Raw genomic sequence first — 22,180 nt, 5'->3', positions numbered from 1 at the left:
TGCATGTATGTTTATTGTCTGTACTTTCCCACAACTAAAACATAACATTTGTGAGATCGTCTGCCATGCCCGGTGCTCTTATTGCCAGGACCCCGCACCTGGATGGTCACTGTGGCAGGAAGGGAGAACAGGCAGACTCATTCAGTATATATTAATCAGCAAGTCGTTTCTGGACCTCACTTTACTGATCTGTAAAATGGGGCAATACTTTTTTTTTTTTTTTCAGCAGATCCTTCCAGGTCTGACTTTGGAGGATTCTACAAATACCTCATCTCAGACCTCCAGGAATGAGGGCAGCCCTACATGCATCGTTTAGGACGAAAAAGAAAGACGATCATCTTAGAAAAGCAGCAATGTTGAGGAGTAGGAAACATTTTCACACTCAGACTGGAGTGTGAAAATAGAGCTCAAGCCTCCAAGGAGAAGAGAATGAGAAAAGGGGAGCGGAGATTGATAATGCATGGGTATAATGAGATGGCAATTTTGGTTTCAAAAGAATGTGATTAGCTCCTAATGACTGCCACAATTCCCTGGTCAATCTACTGTAACCAGTTGCTAATGTAAAAATAATGCCCTTTGCCTGGCTCACTTCGAAGACGGAGATGAGTCTCTCTTTCATACTTTTGCCCCCTCTTATTTTTTCCCCCAAGAGATTATCTTCTGTTAGATAATCTCTATAAAGGAAAATGGAGGTGTGATTAAAGTCCGCCAACCAGGGTCATGTGGGGTCATTACCACTCTCTCCTGGGTGGGTGGCTCTATTAGGCTTTCCTCTTCTACCAGACTCCAAATTGTTCTCCAGCTCCCACCAGGAGGGAGACAGAGGCTGCCAGGGCTGAGGCAGCATCCTGCATGGCTTCCTACAGAGAAGGCCACTCATCACAGAGGTTTTGTTTAGTGTAAGATTTTTCTAAAGCTTTCTGCACACTGGGTGCATCCTGAAAGGCATGGCCTGGATGTTGAGAGGACTCCCAACTGTGTGTCATTTAAGGACTCTGGGGATGGACAGAAACCTTCAGCAAATCCCTGCAGTGTTGCCATGCAGAAGGTGCATGCTTATTCTTAGGGCCCCATGGAGCAGGGCAAAGGCAAAGTATGTGGAGACAGAATGAACACTGTCCAGTGGGTCTGTCTAAAAGTGAGATGGGAAGCTGTATGGGGCAGTGAGCTCTCTGTTGCTGAGGGTATCCAAGTGGCAGATGCTATAGATCAGCTTAGCAGCTGCCTAGAAGGCAGTTGTAAATGGGAACACAGCCAGATGATTTTCAAAATCAATTACACCTCTGAGAGTCCAACATCTTTGCCTTCTGAATGTGCTGAAGGAACCTTACCCACCAATTTTTGTATCCATCTATCCACTTATTCATTTAAAAAGCAGTGGTTCAAGCACATATGAAGTACAAAGCCAATATTGGGCTCTGGAGGTACAGACGTGAACAAGAGGCTCTCCTTTCCCTGGAGCAATCCATCACCAAGTTGGGAGACAAGGCATCCAAATGATTAGATGTAGAAGAGTCCATCTGTTAATAGAAGTGACTGACTAGTTGAGGTTGCAGTGGGGTGGCAGGAGGGTGAATGGGGAAGGTTTTACAAAGGAGAAGATTCTTGAACTGGGTTTTGAAGAATATGTAGAGGTTTACTAGGTGGGCTTGGGTGGAAGAGAATTTCAGGCAGAGAGCCAGTCTCAGAAATCTGAAATGGCCGAAACTGTCTATAGCATTGCATTTAGTGCCTTTAGTGCCCCAGAAAATTAGTTTGAAAACACTTGGCATGTCCTTCTTGTCTTCACACTACTTTGGGGTGAATATAATTAAATGAACATTCGGCTTTTATCACAGAAGGTTTCAGGTAGAAAATCCACTTCCAGAATATCAGCTTAAACGTTGAGAAGTCTGATGCTGCCCCCAAGACAAGCATACCCACCCTTGCAGAGGGCCAGGACTGGGTATGCACCCCTGGCTCATTGCCCTGCCCGAAACAGCTGGCGCTACCTAGCTGCAGCGGGAAGATGAGACCAGGTGATGAAATCTGAGTGCTAAGAGTCACTTCCAAGAGCAGGAGCCATTTGCAGTCTAGAGAGGACCTCTGCTGGTGGCGGGAGGGATGCAGTGTGATGGTCATTGACAGAGCAAGGTGAGGAGGGAGAGGGGAAGAAGAGGGAGAGGGGAAATGGGCCCTCCATTTATAAAGTAAGCATTTTCCTATCTCCACAGTGCTTTTGTCACACTGAGATTTAAGGCAGAGATTGGTGCCCAGAACCTATACTCTGTCACTTCTCCTTCAGGATGCCTGTCTGAGGGTCTCTGTCACACACAAAATTCTGATCCATTAGTAGCTGGGAAGACACTCTGAAACCCTGGGGAAGCTAAGCTGGAGAACGTGGGCTAGTCAGGAAGGCAGGCAAGGGCCTCCCACCCCATCTCCATTCCATCTCGAATGGGAATCAATTCTGCCTAACCAACTGCTGCATAGCTGAGGGTCACGGTCATACTTCTAGAACAAAGGTCAGCAAACTATAGTCATAGGCAACCTGGTTTTGCTAAATACAGTTTTACTGGGACACAGCCATGCCCATTTGTTTACATTCTTTCTGTGACTGCTTTCAGTCTGCAATAGTGGAGCTGAGTAGGAGTAGTTACAACAGAGATTGTATGGCCTGCAAAGCCCAAATTGCCTACTATCTGGCCCATTATAGAAAAAGCTGGCCAGCCTCTGCTCTAAAAAAGGACCCACCCAGGCTGGCTTAGTACATGGGAGACTAGAAGCAAGAAAGAGGCCATGGTGCTTGGGCTGGGCTTTTAATAGACAGTGGTCCTGCCTGCCTGTCAAACACGGCCTGCTGAATGGCTGAATTTCTGACCAATCAGATTACAGATTCCTCCTTGCTTAGGGTGGACCTAGCAAGGAAAATAGATGAGCAAAGGCAAAGCTGGAGTGTTAAGATGAGTGGCTGCTCTGTTCCCCTGCACTGCTGACGGGGATCTGCATGAACTGGAGATGTTGCAGAATCTGTCCCAGAAGCAGTGCAAGGGCCACAAGCAGGGCATTCAGCCTTTTCTCCTAGAAGCAGGGTGGGAACAGTAGTCAAAGTGTGGCCTGACCTTCATGCTTCTGCAGCTTCCCTAAAGCCATCCCCTCTCCCTTAAATGCCCAGGTTCCTTCTCTCTGAGATAACTGACTACATACATGCACCTTTGTGTTTCTGTAACACTTGGCTCATAACTCTCAAGTCATTCCATATGGTTGCTCCCTTGTCTGTCTCCTCTTAAACCAATGACTCCCATCTCTTCCCTCCCCCAAACTCTGACTCTGAACCTTGTTGTTCAGCTTCCTACTGAACATCTTGGCTTGGATGTCGAATACTCTCAAATGTGCTGCTGCTGCTGCTGCTGATACTGATGCTGATATTCTTATTATTTTGTTTGTACATGTTAAGAAGCACGTAGTACTCAACAAGTGCCACGTACTGTTCTAAACACTTTCTGTACCCAAAACACAATGCTTCATTCCTGCCTCCCCCGTGCTGTTTCTCCCCCACCTGTTTCTTCTCCATCTCATTAAGCGACGTGACTCTTCACTGAGTCCTTCAAGCCAACAGTCTGGGTGTCAGCTTTCATCCCTCTCTGTCCTTCATAGTCCACACCTACAGTAGATGTGTTGTGACCTGCCCCAGTATCCCCTCTCCACTCACGGTTCCCAATGCCTGCCTCCTGGAAGCACCTGAGGCTTTGCCTGAGGACCTCCTCAACACTGAAGAATATGCACACCTTGCCTGCAGAGCATGGTGGTGTTAAGGGAGCTCCTAAGAGTTGTCCTCAGCTGATAGGTGGGAATCAGTGGATTAACACCCTAGGCTTCTTCTTCCTCTGGTGGGCATGAAATGGGCATGGGATTCCTCCCCAGCTACATGCAGTGGTAACCTGCCCACTCATTTACCCTATAATAACTTCCTTCCCCTGATTGCCTCACTTCCCTGACTTTCACACCCATGCTTCTTAGGATCGTCTCCAAATAGAACCTCATAGTCAGATCCTTTTTTTCTTTAAAGCAGTTAACCTGCTTTGGAGAGAACCAAAATCTACAATATTCAACTGAAAATAATCGCTTCTCGCCACACCCACTATCACCATCCTGGTACAAGGGTCCAAGGTACCATCCTCTCTTTCCTGGACTGTTGGTCTCCCTGCTTCCTTGCTAGACCCACTAGCTCCTGTATTTCATATAGGAGCCAAAATGTACTTTGTAAAGCATGAATCAGATCAGGTCACTCTCCTGCTTGTTTCCAATCACAGTTAGAATAACACACAACCGGTTACCGGCGACCTCAGTGTCCCCTCTAACCTGAGCTCTCCCAGCCTCTCCGGGTGCTCTGTCACTGCCCTCCCCCTCCTCACCCTTGACTGTGGTCATTTGGTTGCCACCTTTGCATCTGCTGTTCCCTCTGTCTGGAAAGTGCCTCCTGCATTTCTTGGGGTGAGTGGCTTTTTCACACCCTTAAGTGATTAGCTCCAGTGTTAAGTTCTCAGAGAAGGCCTTGCAGACTGTGTAACCTGAAATAATCCTCATCCTCCATCACTCTCTCTCACCCTCCCCCAGTCGTCTGGAAGTTAAGGGGGCACTTTGTTTATTTCTCTGCATCCTAAGTACATAGAACGGTGCCAAACACATATTAAGGACTCAATAAATTTTTTGTTGAATGAATAAATGAATGAATGATTCCTCTCCTGGACCAGATTTGGGCTTATGGCACACAGGAGACTTGAATGGCATTTGAATCAATGAAGAAGTGAATAAGGCCATAGAGGGGCCCAGTTTGTGTTCTCCCCAGGCCCCATCCAAGACCACACAGCCCTTTGTGCTGAGTGACCCGTCACAGTGGGTGTCATTTCCCCCACTTACTCATCTTCACCTGCCTAGAGCTCCTATCTCGGGCTGTTCTAACCACTCTGTCCTTTCTTTGTAGGCCTTACCGGAGGGGCAGACAGCTTCATGGGACACAGCCAAAGAGGATGAAAATCGCAATAAGAATCGATACGGAAACATCATATCCTGTAAGTGCTCTTCTGGGTGGCCCCAGGCTTCGGGGCACGGAGGAAACAAAGCTGTTACTATTATTTACCTAGAATTTGTTATCGTGCAATGAATCCTTGGTGTTTCCAACTTTGGGGCAACATGCCAAGCTGGGAGCTGTCGTTCAGTCTCCCTGTCCCATCTGGCCTGGGTGACAGAGCATGGCTGACCTTGGCCACAGGAGGCAGGTGGGAAGCTGGGTCCCAGTGGAGAAGATCCAGGAAGGTTCTGAAAGCTGGGTCTTTCCTGGAATTGCCCACTATGCAAGGATTTTTCAGGTTGGGGAAGAAGCCCAGCCAAAAGGAATTCTTTATATTCCTAATGGTTCCTCAGAGTACTTCCGGAGAAGTGACTCTGGGTAGGGAGCAAGGTCCAGCCCACGAGGGAGGGGCTGAGAACACCGAGGCCAGAGCATACTGCAACTCCAAGAAGGTAGCGTCCCAGGCAAGGATTGATGCTCAGAAGGAGCCAGAAACTCTGAGGGCTGGCAGCGGCCCACTCAGGCCTTGAAGGAGCCCCAGGTTACTGCAGTCACAGCAGAGGCAGGGCTGAGGGCATCATGAACTCTGCCAGACCTCATGCCCGTGGGCAGAGACTCTCGGGAGCGTGCCTGCTGCCCAGGGCTGCATGGGCACAGGCACTGGGAGGGCCCGAGCCTGCCAGAGGAAAGCACGTTGTGTGCGGAGCTGGGGGTGGTATGGAAGCGCATTGCCCCTTGCGTGACAGTGAACTGTAGGCCCCCCCGAAGTGATATGATGAAGGCTGTGGTGCAGAGTGGTTACAGCCCTCTGCACTCACACTGCCTGGGCATCTGTCCTGCCTACAGGGCCCAAGCAGGTTTCCTGTCCTCTCCAAGCCTCACTCCTCACCTTTAAAATGATGAAAATAATAGGGTCACTGAAAATACAGATAGGGTCACTGAAAGAAGGTATGTAAAACCCGGTCCCTGACACCATTGTACTCAGAGCTGAGGAGTTAACATTTTCAAAGTCACCACTAAGCAGTATCTACGTAGCATTCTACCATATTTCAACCAGAATTCACTCAATACCCATGGCGGGGTCATGGAATAAACCAGGCTGCAGGAGGGTGGTGATCATATGTCCATTTTGGAAAGATCCACAGGGTAGCTGATTGGGAAGGGTGGGTTAGATTGGGAAAGGCTGGAGGCAATGGGACCAGTCAGGAGGCTACTGCAGCGGTCCCAGCAAGGGACGATGAGGCCTGAACAAAATCAGTAATGGTACTTATATGTGCCCACACGTGGGGGTGAGTGCCTGGGGGAGAAGAGGAGCGTCAGACTGCCAGAGAACTAAACATCAGGTCACACGCCAGTATTGTCACTGCCAAATGTTGATGTGCACAGTCTTGAAAGCACCATGATATAGAGAGCACAGAGCTTCCTCCTACAGGAAGCTGAGTACATGTTCTCATTAGAACAGGCGTCCACAGCAGCCTGTGTCACCTCCGTGTACCCAGCCTGGGCCTTCTGATGTCTCACCAATTGGGTACATAGCACTCCTTGGTCTCCGCTCTCAGAGTCAACCAGTCAAAAAAAAAAAAAATGTCGTGAATAACAAATTATTTCTAGCACAGCTCAGTGACTTGTTTTGTTTCACTGTCTAGACGTTGCCTAAGAACAAGTGTGGAGGAAGAAAGCGTAAGATAACAGGCAGCTTGTAGAGGAAGAAGGAGGCAGAAGTTTTAGCTTAGCTGTTTCCTGTGCTGATTTAGGAATGGGCTATGAATGTAGAACTAATCAGAGAGCACTTATAATGTGTCGTTCGGAAGATAGTAATACAGACAGTAAGATTTCTTGCAAACGAAGCATTGGAAGAGCTGTCCAAATGATCAGGACGTGTGTGTTGAGACCTATGGCCTGTGAGTATCCTCTGAGCCAGGTCCTGGGACGAGCACCGGGACTCTCAAGTCTCTCCTCCCAAGGAGCTCCCATTCTGGGCACATGTGGCCGCTCACTCTTACCACTCTCGGCTCAAGGACTGTGCCCTAAAATATCTGATCGCGTGTCCATTCCCCCTATCAGATTGTGGATCCAGATCAGGTCACTAAATTACCTTGCCTGATCACTCTAACCCCTAGTCTTTGGTCTGTAAAATGGATATAGTGATGTCTTCCTCACAGAGAAAAAACATAAATGACTAGAGCACAGTGAAGAGACCCCACCTCCCTGAGGGGCAGGGACAATAAGGCGGAGTCAGGTATGGGGGCCAAAGTCAGTGGAGGCCAAGGGCAAGAAGCCAAACCAAGCCTTGTATCTCTCCTGACCCCACTGCTCACCGTCTGCTCTCCGCACCTTTGCCCACACCGTCACCTGCTCTCACCTGGCCTCTGCCTGGCCTCTTTCATGGTTGCTCCACATCCACCTTTGCCCCCAGCTTTCTACCTGTCTAATCTCTGACAGAGATGAGAGGGGCCTGAACTGGATTGTGTCATCTTACTGGAAACCCTTCAAATGGTTGCCCTTTGCTCATGAACACTCCTTGTCCAAAGTCTCTTAGCCTCCTCTGCCGTCTCATGTCCCGCCGTGTCCTCTCTATGGTGGTCTCCTCAAGTCAGCCACACTGACTTTCCTTCAGTCCCTGGAGTTTCCCAGGTTCCCCGACGCCACAGGGCCTTTGCACATTCTGTTCCATCAAAGTGTCATTCCCTCCTCTCTTTGTTCTACTAATTCAACTTTTTCTTTTGGTCTTAGCTCAGTCACCACATTTTCAGGGATTCTTCTGAACTTTTTAGATTTGCTCAGAGCCCCATTATTCACTCCCAGCACACAGATGTGTCTTCTCCTTAGCCCTTATCATCATTGTGATTTCAGAGGCATTTCCATGGCTGCCTATCGCCTGCCTGAATCTCTCACAAAAAACAGATGCTCTGTGACAACAGACCCATGACTGTCTTGCGCTTCCGTGTCCCCAAACCTGCTATGTGGTTGGTGCTCAGTGAATAGGAATTGAATGTTGGAGAGTATAGATTCTCTGCAAGACCCCAAAGGCCTTGAGCCATGGATCTCTCCCTTGTGGCCCCCCAAATATCTTAGAGAAAACCCCAAAAGAATGAATGGAGGAAGGCCAGATCAAGATGACACTTGGAACAATTGCCAAGCAATATCTTCCAATCAAGAAGAAGGTGCTGGACCTGAAGTACGAGAACAGAGCCTGGATCCCAGGCAGCAGGAAGAGCAATGAAGGAGGTTAGAATTCCATCACTGCAGGTGCAGAAGATGCAGTCAGTGTCCCACCCACACCCCATGGCCTCACCGCCTCACTGTGCAGTGACACCAGCTGGCGGTACCAGCATCCGAGGCAGGGCGAGAGGGTAAGGCGAGCGAGACACCCAGCCTGTAACATGCGAGGAGGTTCCTCACTCTCAGCTGTTGATGCTGCATCTGCTCGACCCTGAGAGAAAGCACCTTGCCAAGGTGCCCAGGGCGATTGACTTGTACCCCCTCATCCTGCTCTGTCCGCATTTCTTTGCCTGAGAACTTTCTCCAGGCTGAGCAGGATGTTCTCTTCATGTACAAGGCAGTCTCTCCCCAGACCATGAAATAGCCCAGCTCCTCTCCCTCCCACAAGGGTGTTGTGTTTTACACCTGTCCCAGAATCCCCCAGGGAACAGGCTGCAGATGCCCACCGTAGTAATAGCTTTGAAAATGGCCTTTCTGAGCTGCCTTCTCTTGGCTGTCTCCCTCGCCCCCTTCCCCCTGATGAACCCTCTCCTTCTACGTAAACTACTCACACTGTAATCCTCTTACATCTTCTCCTGGGGAAACCCAAAGGGAAGGAAGCAGAGGGAATTCACACACCTAATGATACCACCTTGATGGGCTTAAATAAACCTGAATCTCCCTTCTAGCTTGAGGGTCAATAATTCTGCAACAAATCAGGGCTCAGTACTGCATACTGAGATAGCACCAAGGCAACCGGTAGATTCTAATGCAGCTCAAGACATACAGGGAAACCAAGAAAGAAAAAAAGAAGTCCTGGAACCGAAATGAGAAAGGTGACACAGAAACAGCCCCGAGGGACAGGAAGTGTTCCTGCCCTTGTAGGTGTCTCTCCCAAAGGCAAGTCTGCTCTGGTTTGATAAATAGAAATATTCTTGGCACAAGAAGAAAACCAGATGTGATCCGCATCTTAAGGAACACAGAGAGGCTGGAGTGGAGGACGAAGGCCCAGGCCTGGGAGAACTGAAAGATCAGAGGCAAGGAGGAGACAGGCTACAGCCTGCAAATGAAATGAGAGAAAAACCTTGGCTCCATAAGCCCTTTCTTCCAAATGTTTCTGTTTAGAATTTAGTAATAGAGACAGTGGGGTTTCCCGAAACTGGAAATGGAAAGGAAGTGAAAGGGAAGGAAATGAATGGGGAAAGCAGAACAAAGAGTTCTTTGCTTTCAAGTAGCACTGGGCAGGGACTGTGGGCAAGGGGAAATTTCAAGAACACCAAAATATTCCCCATGAGGAGTTCTAGAGGGGGCTTGCTGGACCAGCGGCAGGAAATTACTCCCAGCAGAGGAAGTGATCTCAGGGTGATCTTACAGATTTTACAAAATGAGGCTCCCCTTTTGGGATCAGGCAGGGTTCCAGCAGGAAAGAGGTGGGACCCTCAAACAGGGGGATTTGAGGAGATAATTTAATCATGTGAATTTTCATAAAGGTGTGAGCTTGGTATAGGGAGATTACAGGAATTATGCAGAATCCTGAGGCTAACTACCAGCCCCGGGCCACAGAGGATTCAGTAGGGAGAGGTTACCAGGACACGGAAAAGAGGACCTGATTGGAGATATATTTAGTGGTGTCCATAGTGACCCAAGCAAGGGAGCAGAAGGAGGGATTGCACTCTGTTCTCTGCACCCAGTCTTCTGCGTGTGCTTTGGTTGGCTAAACCCAGCCGGAAGCCAGAGGACAATGGAGTATGTGGACCTAGCCCAGTGGTTCTCAAAGTGTGGTCCCTGGGGTGGTGGCACCAGCATCACCTGGGAACTTGTTGGAAATGCTCATTCTCGGGCCCCATCCCAAACCAATGAATCAAATTCTGGGGGTGAGCCCAGCCATCTGTGACTTTCAGAGATCTTCAGGCGACACCGGTGCAGGCTGTCAGAGAACCTCTGATCTGGGTTGGAGAACCAGGTGCAGAAGGCAGGAGGGGGGTGTCTGAAGGGCAAACAGGAAATCCAGAACGTTTTCTGAGGCCTCTTTTCCCCTAAGACAAGCCACCAGGCTCGGGCATTCTAGAATATTGGACGTGGGCCAGGCAGACCCCAAGCTAGTCTCAGTTCTGCCCTTTCCCTCATTTATGACCTTGGGCAAGGTCACTTCATCTCTTCAGTGACCTTCAGTATCTCACCTCTCGATGCAGAGAGGACAAGTTAAGATGCATGAATATTGGATCTGACTCTGGTGGGTAGACTTTTAAACCTGGGCACGACTTAGTCCAGGCTTTTTGAGTTCACAGGCAAGGAGCGATGGCCCAGAGACCTAGAACCCTGCCCAGGCTAAGGGCTCTGACCTTAGAACAGATGGCAGTTCTTCAGAGAGGCTGTTCTCACCTCCAGGGGGGAACTCAGGTTCAAAAACAACCCAGAGGCTTTTTGTGCCAGCAGATTTCTCTGCTGATCTCTGGGGAGATCAAGCTGGGGGGACAAAATGGATGCCTTATTCAATGCTCCCAACTCTTGGCTTCGGTTTTTTTGTGTGTGTGTTTGGTTTTTGTGGTCCCCGAAGGTGGCCCTGGCCTGGGCCCCACAGATTCTGGTGCAGAACTCTCCAGTGTCCTCATTCATTAGAGGACTTGTTCTGCCACTGGAGGCCTCTCTACCTTCTTGCAGGGCAGGCCAGAACTGCCAGGCGATTAAATGTCCCCAGGATCTGCCCCCAGCCGATGACCGACAGGGATGGTGTACAATTACACCAGATCCCTCTCCCCTGAGGCAGAACACCCAGGAGGTTCATGTTCTACACTGTGTCCCAGAGTTTCCTGAAAGGATTAAGCCCAGTTGTCCACAGTGGCAACCTGCTGGATGGCACACCCTCACTGTCCAGTCCTTGAACTCCTTCCTCTCTCCATCTCCTTTCCCATTCTCCCAGTGTGTCCTTGGCTTACCTTCCAAATCCACTCATTGCACTCCAATCCTTGTTCCAGATTCTGCTTCTGAAGGAGTTCAGATTAAAAAAAGGCTTCTCTTTCTTGGAAGTTACTTTCATGGGCTGTGGGCTGAGCAGCCTGTGTAGGAGGAGACATTCAATCCATCAGATGCCCCTGTCCTTGAACTGCTGTCAGTGCTCTGCCCCGAGGCTTCAGCTGTTGGAGGGGCCCCTGGCAGGGCCCTGCAGAGGGGAGCTGCCCAGCCTCCACCAGCCTCCATGGGATTGCCGGACAGGGAGGTGCACAGAATATTGGCTGCATCCCGCTCCTACTCGAGCCACACTCTCTCTTGATGATGTTATTTCAATCAAGATTGAATACACAGACCTTTTGCTTCAATGCAGTACCCAGGCAGTCTCGGCAGAATCCCCTGCCCCCTCCCAATCCACTCATGCAAGATGATGGCATTAACATTTCCAGTTCTTCTAGAAGATGATTTTTCAGCGCCACAATTCATTGTAATGAGTCAAATCTCTTTTCTTTGAAAAATTGCACCTTTTCTTTACCTTCCTCGGTGCCCAGAAGACAGGAAGAAAGAGCATCACGCATCCAAATGGCCGTCTCTCCCAGCCCCACCTCTCTGAAGTGATGCTCTCTTTAAGTGGATGTGACTTGAGAAGAGCAACCCCTTGGGTTACCTTGGGTGATGGGGGAGGGAAGCGGAGTGTGATTTGTGCTGGGAGGTAGAACTGTGCCAGGGAGGAAACTGAGCCGTGTCCTCTGGGTGGCCATGGGAACACAACGGGTTGGGACAGTGTGGAGGTGAGAACTGGCCTGGAACTGTCTGGAGGCATTGGGTCTTGGGGTTCTAGGAGGGGTAGGGACCCCCCACCCTACAAGGAGCCTCTCAACCTTATATTTTCTACTGAGTAGTTAAACTTCTTGGAAAGAAGTGAGGGTGGGGTAAGGGTGACATCACCCTTGGTAAGGGTGACGATACATACCTCAGAGGGTTACTATGGAAATCTAATAGCATGACACTTCTAGAATAGTACCTGAAATACCTTACACACTCCGCACAGGTAAAGAAATTAATGTACACCACCTAATACAAGGTAGGTCTCTACTCTCATAGCCCAGTTCCAGTAAGAGCTTTTGGGTTTTCCCAAGACAAATTAAGCAGCCAGAACACCTCTGTGCTAAGTGACTGGACATTGGTCTGAACATCCAGACCTGAGTGTGATCAGAATCTCCCGGAGGGCTTGTTAAAATCCCAATTGCTTGGCCCCACCTCGGAGCTTCCGATCCAGTGGGTCTGGGCTGGGACTCAGAATTTGCATTTCTGTCAGATTTCCAGATGTTGCTGATGCTCTTGGTCCAGGGACTATGTTTGAAAACCACTGGCCTAGAATAATAACAAAACTGAACTTACACATTTATATTGATTTCTTATGACACCCCTGGTGCTTTTATATCCTCTCTTTTAATCCTTGCGACAGTATGCTAAGGCAAATATGACTTTGATGCTACAGTTGGGTAAACTGAGGCTCAGAGGCGATAAGCAACTTGCCCTTGGGTGATGTGGTCAGTGCGTGACAGACCTCAGATCTGCCTCCGGACCCTACCCAACCCATTGCCTCTCTTCCACCGAATGCGAGAATTGGCTGCCAGTCTTGGGGCAGGACAGGCTGGGTCTTCAGGTGGGGCAGGGAGTCTACCCTGGGGAGAGGAAAATTTAGGCACAGGATCCAGGCACGCTCTGCCACTCCTGACTCTGTACAGGAAAGAGTCCAGGGTCCCAGGCCAGGTTACCTAAAATCAACTTTATGTCTGTAAGCAAGGGGCCTGCCCCTTTCTCATCCTTGGCCTTTCAAACATAAATATGAATTCATTTATTGAACAGATACTTATTGAGCACCTGCTGTGTACCCCACACTGTAGAGGAGTTTGGTAAATAGGGTATCCTCCCTAAAACAGAGTAAGAAGAGGAGCCACAGGTTAATCCAGCAATCACAGAAATACAACTACTCCGAGAGCTGGGAAGAAAAGTACAGGGAGCCATTCACCCCTGCGGTGCAGAGGTCACAGGAGACTTCCTGAGGGAGGAACATTGAGATGAGAGCAGGAGAATGAGCTGTTGCTAGTCTTCTGGGCTTGGGGGCATTCCTTTACATGGACAAAGGCCCTGAGGTGAGAGCAGACAGCATGCATTTGAGCGACTTAAAGAAGGGCACAGTTACCAGAGTAGTGTGCAGGGAGCCACGCATGAGGCTGCCCTGGGAGGCCAGTCCCAAACCCTCAGATCAGGGAAGGCTTGTGGGGCTGGTAAGGCTTTCTTCTCTGTCTATGGAGTCCCGGAGCTGATGCATGCCCGCTTGCAAGAACAGAATGTTACATATTCAGGAATGTTGTGAGTTACTGGATGCCATGTTGCTGCTCGAGATCAGCCATGGTAGGAGTGACTCTTTCACAGAAACCAGCAGACATTAGCAGGCGGGGCCTTTCTTCCCCCCAGAGAGCTGTTGCATGAACATCGGCCAACGGACCACTGGTCTTTGTCCCAAAACCACAAGGAACAGATTGATTCCAGAGGGATGATGTTTTTGTTCCCCTGGATTTGCATTTGGGGTGGGGGTCCCTTTGGATCTCCAGGTCTTTGCATTTACATCTCCCCTCCACCTGCTGCCAGCCACCGTGGCCTCCACGTAGCCCAGTGCTTGCCCACCTCACTCCTCAGCCAAGAGCCAGGTGGGTCCAGGCTCCCACACCTTCCTCCCACCCTGCGGAGTTTGCTTCTCCTTGTGTGACTCCTCTCAATTCTTCTTGTCTTGAATATCAAACAAGGAGCACCAACTTAAGCTGTTTTTCAAGCTTGCAAAATGTAGATAGAGCATAATGAATGTTCTGGGCTGCTTGTAAATTACCTTGGATGCACTCCTCCACGCTGCCCGCTGCCCCACCTCTTTCCATGAGCGTGTGGATAAACACGATTTTTTATCCTTCTAATTATATAAAGTTAGATGAGGAAGGGGGCACAGAATAATATTAGTGTCTCCCTGAAAGAATAAATAAACCATGAGGACGCTGCTACTCCTTGCAATGCCTTCCTGCAGACCTATGTGCTGTGTTCTTCTCTTTCCCGAGTACACATGTAGCTCTTTGCCTCTGCACAAAGGCCAATTTACCTTTGGGACAAAGAGCAAATGGGGACCACCGAGTTACTAAGTTCTCTGCCATCAGCGTATGACCTGCCACCCATCCAGCCGACAACTGTCATTTATTAAGCACCTGCTGTGTACCCAGCACTGTCCTAATGCTTTTTAGAGCAGTTTTAGATTTACAGAAAAATTGAACAGAATGCAGAGACCCCACATTCTCCCTCCCTCCCTCTCTCCCACATCCAGTTTCCCCTGTTAGGAACATCTTGAATCTTGTGACCCATTTGTTACAGTTGATGAACCAATATTGGTCCATTAGTATTTACTGAAGTCCATACTTTGTAGAGTTCAGTCTTTGTGTTGGACCGTTCCTTGGTGTTTACAAAGGTATGATGATGTGTGCTCACCGTTACAGTATCACACAGAAGAGTTTCACTGGCCTAAAACCCCCCTGTGCTCTGTCTATCCCTCCCTCCCCCCAAGTCCCTGGCAACCTCCGATGTTTCTACAGTCTCCATAGTTTTGCCTTTTCCGGAATGCCATGCAGTTAGGTTTATACACTCTGGAGCCTTTCACATGGGCGTTGTTCACTGAACAGTGTGCGTTTAACTTGCCTCTGTGTCTTTTCATGGCCTGATGCCTCACTTCTTTATATCATTGAGTAACATTCCATTGTGTGGATATACCCCAATTTGTGTATCCATTCACCTGTTGAAGGACATCTTGGTTGTGGCAATTGTGGATGAAGCTGTTACGTATGCACGGGTTCTTGTGTGGACATAAGTTTTCAGCTTCTTTGGGTAAATACCAGATCGAGCAATGGCTGGATCATGTAAGAATATGTTGAGTTGGGGAGGAAACTGTCTTCCAAAGTGGCTGCACCACTTTGCTTTCCCACCAGCAGTGATCGAAAGTTCCTATTCCTGCACATCCTCTCCAGTATTGGGTGCTGTGAGTGTCCTGGACTTGGGCCATTCCAGGGTGTGTAGAGGTGTCTCAGCAATTCCCTAATGAAATATGATGTTGAACATCTTTTTATATGATTATTTCCCACATGCATATCTTTTTTTGGTGAGGTCTCTGTTCAGATCTTTTACCCACTTCTTAATTGAGTTATTTGTCTTATCATCAAGTTTTAAGAGTCTTTTTGTACATTGTGGATACAAGTCCTTTATTAGATGTCTTTTACAAGTATTTTCTCCCAGTCTGTGCCTTGTCTGTTCACATTCTGACTGTTCTCCCACTTCTCATGCCCGAAGTTCCTCATTTAACCCTCCCAGTGTTCTGTGAGCTACATAGTATTGGCCCCATGTTGCTAAGAACCCAAGGCTAAGAGAGATCAACTGACTTCTTACATGATGGAAGTAAGATTTGAACCCAGAGCTGAGCCTTATCTCCATACCTCACGGCCCCAGTGTATCTTACTTGCCACAAGTGAAATCAGGTAGGAACGAATCTTGGTCATTTTGTATGAAAATAGCCCCGCACCATCTCAGAAAGTAGAGTCCCTGTGCGGACGTCTTGCAGACCTGGGGATGGTTACTGACATCACACGGCATGGAGAGCGCTCTGTAAGTTGGCCCCGCCCACCTCGTCTGCCTCTCCTCCCATTGATAACCCCTTCGCACTCCACATTTACAAGACAGGAAACTTCCCAGTTCCAAACGTGCTTGCTCTCTCAGGATCTCTGCCTTCATTCTTGCAGTTCCCTGTGTTGGAAATACCTTCCTTATTGTCCACTGGTCAAACTTACCTTTAATCCCTTATTTACGTGTCATCCCACAAAGCCCTCTATGCTCTGCTTTTAGACCTTGAAGTTCCCTTTCTACATGCTGTCTGTCTCTCCCCCAACAACACTGACAAACTCCTTAAACTTGAGTATCACTTTGGTGACACTTCCTTAATCCTTCAACAAGCCTGCACGTAGTAGGTGCTCAGGAAATGGTTCTTAATAAATGAATGAAGAGGACAGACTGGCAAACACCATCATCTGATGCTTAGAGGCTCCTTCTGTCTTTAAGAATATTGAACTAAAAGAAAGGTTTGCTTCCTTTTGTTTGTTTTTTAATAATTTGTGCTTTCAGAGTTTAAATTCCATTGTATATTAAAGTAAATTACTTTTCAACATTTTGCCCCAGAATCTCCGTCCCCAGTGCTATAGATCCCTGGAGGAGGCATAACTCAATAAACAAAGCAGCTTTTTGAATCAATAAGTCATTAGTGAAACCGATGAATGAAAACACAATATGCATTTTCACTTGTCTAATACTCACAGTTTTTGTAACCTCTGGTGACAAAGCTTAATGGCCAGAGCTCAGAGTAAGATGCTGGCCCTTATGCGAGCCCCTGCTGGGTGGGGTGTCTTCCAGGAAGTCCACTCTCTGGGACTAGAGTCCTGCAGGAGCTCCGGGAGCAGAACCCATGAGATGTGAGAAGTCCACACAGGGGCAGCCCATGTGTGAATGAAACAGGGGTCCAGCGTCAGATGGACTTGAAACAGAATCTAGCCCTGCTATTTGCAGGCTGTGTGACAGGCGGAACTCGCTTAACCTCCCTGAGCCCCAGTTTTACATCTGTGAAGAAGTGGGAGGAGGAGGAAGAAGAAGAAGAAATCATTATGCTATTAATATAATAATCTATAGAGTTATTTGGGGGAGTAAATGATGCAGTAAGATCGAGTTATGTAAACTTTCTGGTACTTTTCGTGAACTGTAAAGGTTACCTTCAGACTCCCCACCCATCCAAATGGATGACTCAGACCTCCCCCCTGCTCTCTTGGTTGCTTCCACTGAAACTCTTCCCTGTCATGAGTGAAGGAAATGTGGCATCCAGTGGATCAGCATCCAGTGGTGTGGGGTACATGGCAGGTGCTCAATGAGTCATTTTTTAATTAACAAGTTAATTCATAGATACAGAATGGTGTGCTGTCCAGTCCTGGAACTGTCTGTTTATCCTGGGACCCATTCCTTGTCTTCTCCTCATCGGGAACTGACCCCCACAGGTTGCCTTTCTCAGTCTCTCAGCAGCTGACTTCTGTCTGGTTTTGGTCAGAGACACACACCAGTGGGAGATTGGGAGGCAGGAGAAAAGGAGAGGAGGGAGTATTTCTCCCTCTCTGTCCCAACCACAGGCTCCTTTTCTCCACCTTCCGCCAAAGAAGCTTCCTGCAACAGCTCCACTTCCCCACCCACCATGTTCTGGTTCCTCTACCTCCTCCCTCTATCCCACCATCCATGGGGAGGCTGTTTCTAAGGAGATATGATGCTTATCTCTGAGTTGCTTCACCCTCTTCTGCTTGGCTTCTCAGCCCCACCGTCACCCAGCGAACCACTTCTCTGTCGTTAACTCCTCCTGCTGTGGACACCTGAAGTGGTTTCTAATACCCACTTAGACCCCTCTTTGGAAGCCAGAGTGTCTGGACCCAGCGTTAAGAGGACCTACCATCCACTGTTCTACCATCCACTGGCCATGGCCAGTCAGTCCCTATGAGCCTCGGTGTCCTTATTTGTAACAAGGACTAACAGCACCCATCCTGCATCTCTCCCAGGACCATTGTGAGAGCCCAGTGGGGCCATCCATTCATTCATTCACCAAGTACCTCTACGTGCCTGCCACACACGGAGGTGCAGAGGATAGAAGAGGGAACAACACAGTCAGCGTCCCTGTTCTCAGCAGGTTCCAGTTCGCAATAGTAAATGTGCTTGTAAACTGCAAAGTGCTCTATAAGTCTAACAGAATAAGCTGACATGGCCTTGACCCCCAGGGACCCTTGGGGATGCTCAGAGCTCTCCATTCCACTTGCTTGGAGCCCCAGCCCTGCCCTAGCTTAAGGTGCACTGGCCAGAGATAGGCACAGTGACCTGGACAGCCAGCTGAGCCCCTCCTCCCAACCAGATCCAGCTCGGGAGCACTGATTGCCTGTGTCTATTTATGCATCGGCACTCGTTTTAATTAATCGTAAAGGATTAGGCTGATTCTTCTGCTGTACTAGTTTTTTTTTAATGGTTGTTATTTGGTGTTATTGGAAGTCAGCCTGCCATCGACCGAAGCCTGCAAATCTTGTTTATGCCTAGATTGTGTTTGGAATGGTATTCTCCGTAACACAATTTTTAGTTATTGATGACCTCTTTTATAATGATTTAGTCAGCTCCGCTTGAATGATAGTATTGATAACAATATGTGGCCGACAATCTACTCACGGCAATACTCCAACAGGCAAAAGGAAAGCAATTTGTGCCCATGTGGAAAATAGGTAAATTTGCCGTTTTTAAACAAGCATGAAAATGGAACTTATTAATCCTGATCCAACACCTCTCGCTTCCCCAGTGTGTTCATGTAGTAGCTCTTGCATTGTCCTATGGAGAAGGTATTTCCATCCCCACGGTAATCACTGAGACTCACCCAGGTAGGCAAAGACAAAGCCAGAATCGAGGGGCAGGTAGAAAAAAGAGGATGAGGGTCCTTTTTAGGGCACTGGGATCTCCCTGGGCCTCAGCTTCCTCATCTGTAAATGGGGGTAGTAACTGTGGACTGCGTCATGGGGAGCGGGAGGGGTTAAGTGAGAGGGTGTGGTGCTGTGTGCGTGGTAAATAACCAATGGCGGCTCTAACAGAGGGCAGGGCTGTTCTCTCTCTCTCTCTCCGCAGACGACCATTCCCGGGTGAGGCTGCTGGTGTTGGATGGGGACCCGCACTCCGACTACATCAACGCCAACTACATTGATGTGAGGGTCTTTGGGGGGGGCTGGGCCACTGGGGTCTGGGGTGGGCTATGGCAGGCTCAAAAATCTGTGGCCATTCCTCTGACTGTCTCCCAGAAGGGAGCCTTCCCAGAACATGGCCAGAGCCGAGGGCTCCTCCCTGGTTTGTGTAATTAGTGCTGCCCAAGGTCTTTATCCATCGAGAGCAGCCTGCTCTGCGGGGCCCAGAACAACTGCCAGTCTTGTTTATTCACCCACTGATGCATTCATATATGTGTCTGTTTATCCAGTCATTCATTCATTTGAAGGTATAGCCATTTAAGAAACGCAAATTTAAAAGGGCCTCCTGTGTAGCAGATGCTTTGGGAGCCATAAAGCTAAAAATGCCATGGCCCTACCCCCTAAATCCTTAGCAGGAAGATAAGCTGTGCCCAGCAACAATCACAGGACAAACTAGAACGTGGTAAGAGTCGTACATTCAGATAAAATGCTGCAGGGGTTCAGAGATAGGAGAAAAACATTGCCTGTTCCATCAGGAATGCAAAATGGGATGTGAACCAAAGCCTCAAGCACAGGCAGAATTGAAAACCGGAGCAGGGAAGGTGGGCCTCTGGTTAGAGGGAACAGCACGGCCAAGACGTAGCAGCTGGAAGCAACGATAGGCAGCGGCTCAGGCTGCAGGGAGCAGTGACTACGTAATGGGAATGGTGGAAGGTAGGGTTGGAGCTAGATCACGGGCAGTCTGTGATCAGACTTAGGAAGTCAGACTTTATCCTGTAAGCACGAAAAAGCTATCAAAAGGTTTGATTGAGAAGGTGACCAGTGCAGAGCTAAGCTTTGGGATGACTTACCTATCACCAGGAACGACAGAGAGATCGGCAGGAGGAGAGTCTAGGATTAGGATGCTGGAATGTAGACCTAGAAGGGACTCAAGTCCAATGAGGGAGTCAGATCTGAAAGGAAACCCTCACGGAGCAGGGTCTGAAGGAAAAGTCAAAGCCTTGAGGTCAGGGAAGCCTTCCTGGAGGAGGTGACAGAGTGCTGCCTTCATCAGCAAGAGTCAGCCAGGCAAGAAGGATTGATAGCAACCCAGGAAGTATCACCTCTTGTATATCAGCATTACCTTAACTAGTTAATAACCTTACTAGTTAATATTACCTTAACTAGTACCACAACCTCACAAAGTAAGTGCTGTTACTACCCATTTCCAGGTGAAGAAACAGGCTTCTCAGGTCACATAACTTATCCAGGATCACATTGCTAGGAGGTGAGGGAGTAGGGAGCAGGAGTCTGAACCAGGGCTGCCTCCCACACCAAGCCCTATGGGCTTTAATAATAATGGCAAAGCAACAGCAAGAGCCAGTGACTCTAAATGAGTCACTCTTGAGCCCTGTGATGGGCAGTTTTAAATGAGTCCACTTCAAGAGACAGTAACCCTCCCAGGTAGGCCATCGTCCCCACTTACCAGATGGAGAAGCTGAGATTACAAAGCTTGTCTCAGGCAAGGCAGCTGGTCAGTGGCAAAACCAGGCAAGGAACCAGGCCCAAATGGCTCCCTGGACTGGAGTCCCTCCTGCCTGTGCTGACCCAGACTGAGTGGGCTTCTTCCATTTCCCCTTGACCTTGTCTGCAGTGGAATGGATGTGGTAGCCTTGAGGGCCACGGCCCACATGGGGTCTGCTGGCCCGAGTTGCAATATCTAGCATTTGTCATCTGAGTGGTAACCTCCAGCAAAAATCATTTTTCTAGATAAACACTGAGTCCAAAATTGAGTGAGCATCTGACTGCAGTCAGAGCCCAAATGCGCTTTGGTATATTATGGGCAACAAATGAAATGGCTGTGATTGCAAGTGAATCTCTGTAGCATCGATGCTAGTAACACCTCCCATTTCTACCCGGTCCTACCAGGTAGTGGTCCTACCCACTGCATTCTGCAAGCCAATCCTTAAAGCAGCCAGAGGTCAAGGTGAAGAGCCTTGCTCCAGGTCACACAGCTAGATTCAGTTCTCTGCCCACCACAAGCTGCTCCCTCTCTCTGTAAGGAGCAGATTGTGCAGACCGGCCAGATAGCCTCTGCAAGGTGCTGTCCTAATATGTGATGCTGGGCTCTGTGCTGGGTCTCCATGGTTAAAGTCAAGGGCTCACAAGACCAAAATGATGAATTGAGCCCTTATAGGGCCTCTGGATTCTGGCCAGTTCTGCTTACTAGCTTGACGATCTTGGGTAAGTTATTTACTTGTTCTGATATCTGTAAAATGAGAGGATAATGCCACCCCACAGGCATGTGGCACCTGATGTAAAGTGTCTGTCTCTCAGGGTCCCACTGGGAAACAGAGGGTCATTCAGATGGATTAACCCAGCAGAGGTGAATAAGGGTGGAACAGGATTGAGGGAAAGCAGCAGGTGCGGTGCAGTGTCCCCGAGGTGAGCAACCATGGGGTGCTGCTCCAGGCCTACAGAGGGGAGAGAGTAGCTGTAAGGAGAGGGCCCCCTGACAGGAGCTGTAGCATTTGATAGAGAGTCAAGGCCAGCCCATGGGGACCTGGTAGGGAGAGCAACTAAAAGAACATACACTCCTAGCTCTTCGTGGCCCCTGAGTTTCTCTCTGCTCTTCAGTGACCAAACACAAATCTACACAGAAGTCATAGAAGCCAATCGTGTGGTCCATGCAGGTCAACCCCCCCACGGCACAGAGCAGAGCATGCGAGGACAGAAAGGGGACATGGAGGGACAGAGAAGACACGAAGCACAAGCGCCTCCCAGCAGTGCTACCAACACGGGCCAGAGAGTGGGAGAATCCCATTCATTGTGATCCAACTATGGGTATTCCTGGCTAGAATACTCTAGATAGCTACCTAGTAGTCCTCACCCCCTTGTCCTGGTCTCCACCCCATCCGAAGTCTTCCCAGCTTTCTAAAGACCTTACTGCCCGAACTAGAATCATTTATCTCTAGCTAGAGCTTGACGATCCATTAAAACGACTCCATTTGGATAATGAGCTGAATGGAGCCAGCTCGCTCTGTGCCTCCAGAGGCCATGGTTCTGCCACCGCCTGAGCCATCCACTGGTGGGTTTGTGCACCCGAGAACATATTGGCCACTTAAATCTGTTATAAATGACCGGTCTAGAAATAAATATCATATCTGGGTCCCCA

The 22,180-nt window shown here is 48.9% G+C and overlaps 1 protein-coding gene across 10 annotated transcripts in view; it reads left to right on the top strand.

Annotated features, from left to right (window-relative positions):
* The window catches only part of PTPRT (protein tyrosine phosphatase receptor type T), a 925,330-nt gene that overhangs the window by 862,412 nt on the left and 40,738 nt on the right, over nucleotides 1-22,180 (top strand). For all 10 annotated transcript variants that reach the window (XM_053671225.1, XM_053671224.1, XM_053671220.1 and 7 more), the window contains 2 exons: nucleotides 4,964-5,051; nucleotides 18,974-19,050. In XM_053671225.1, coding sequence (XP_053527200.1) covers nucleotides 4,964-5,051; nucleotides 18,974-19,050 — 165 coding nt within the window. The remainder of the gene's footprint in view (nucleotides 1-4,963; nucleotides 5,052-18,973; nucleotides 19,051-22,180) is intronic.

Source organism: Artibeus jamaicensis, unplaced genomic scaffold (assembly GCF_021234435.1).
Source record: "Artibeus jamaicensis isolate MK-2021 breed Jamaican fruit bat unplaced genomic scaffold, CSHL_Jam_final contig_685, whole genome shotgun sequence".
In the NCBI taxonomy this organism is placed as follows: domain Eukaryota; kingdom Metazoa; phylum Chordata; class Mammalia; order Chiroptera; family Phyllostomidae; genus Artibeus; species Artibeus jamaicensis.
Note: the sequence above shows the minus strand (reverse complement) of the source record. Positions and strands in the feature narration are given on the sequence as shown.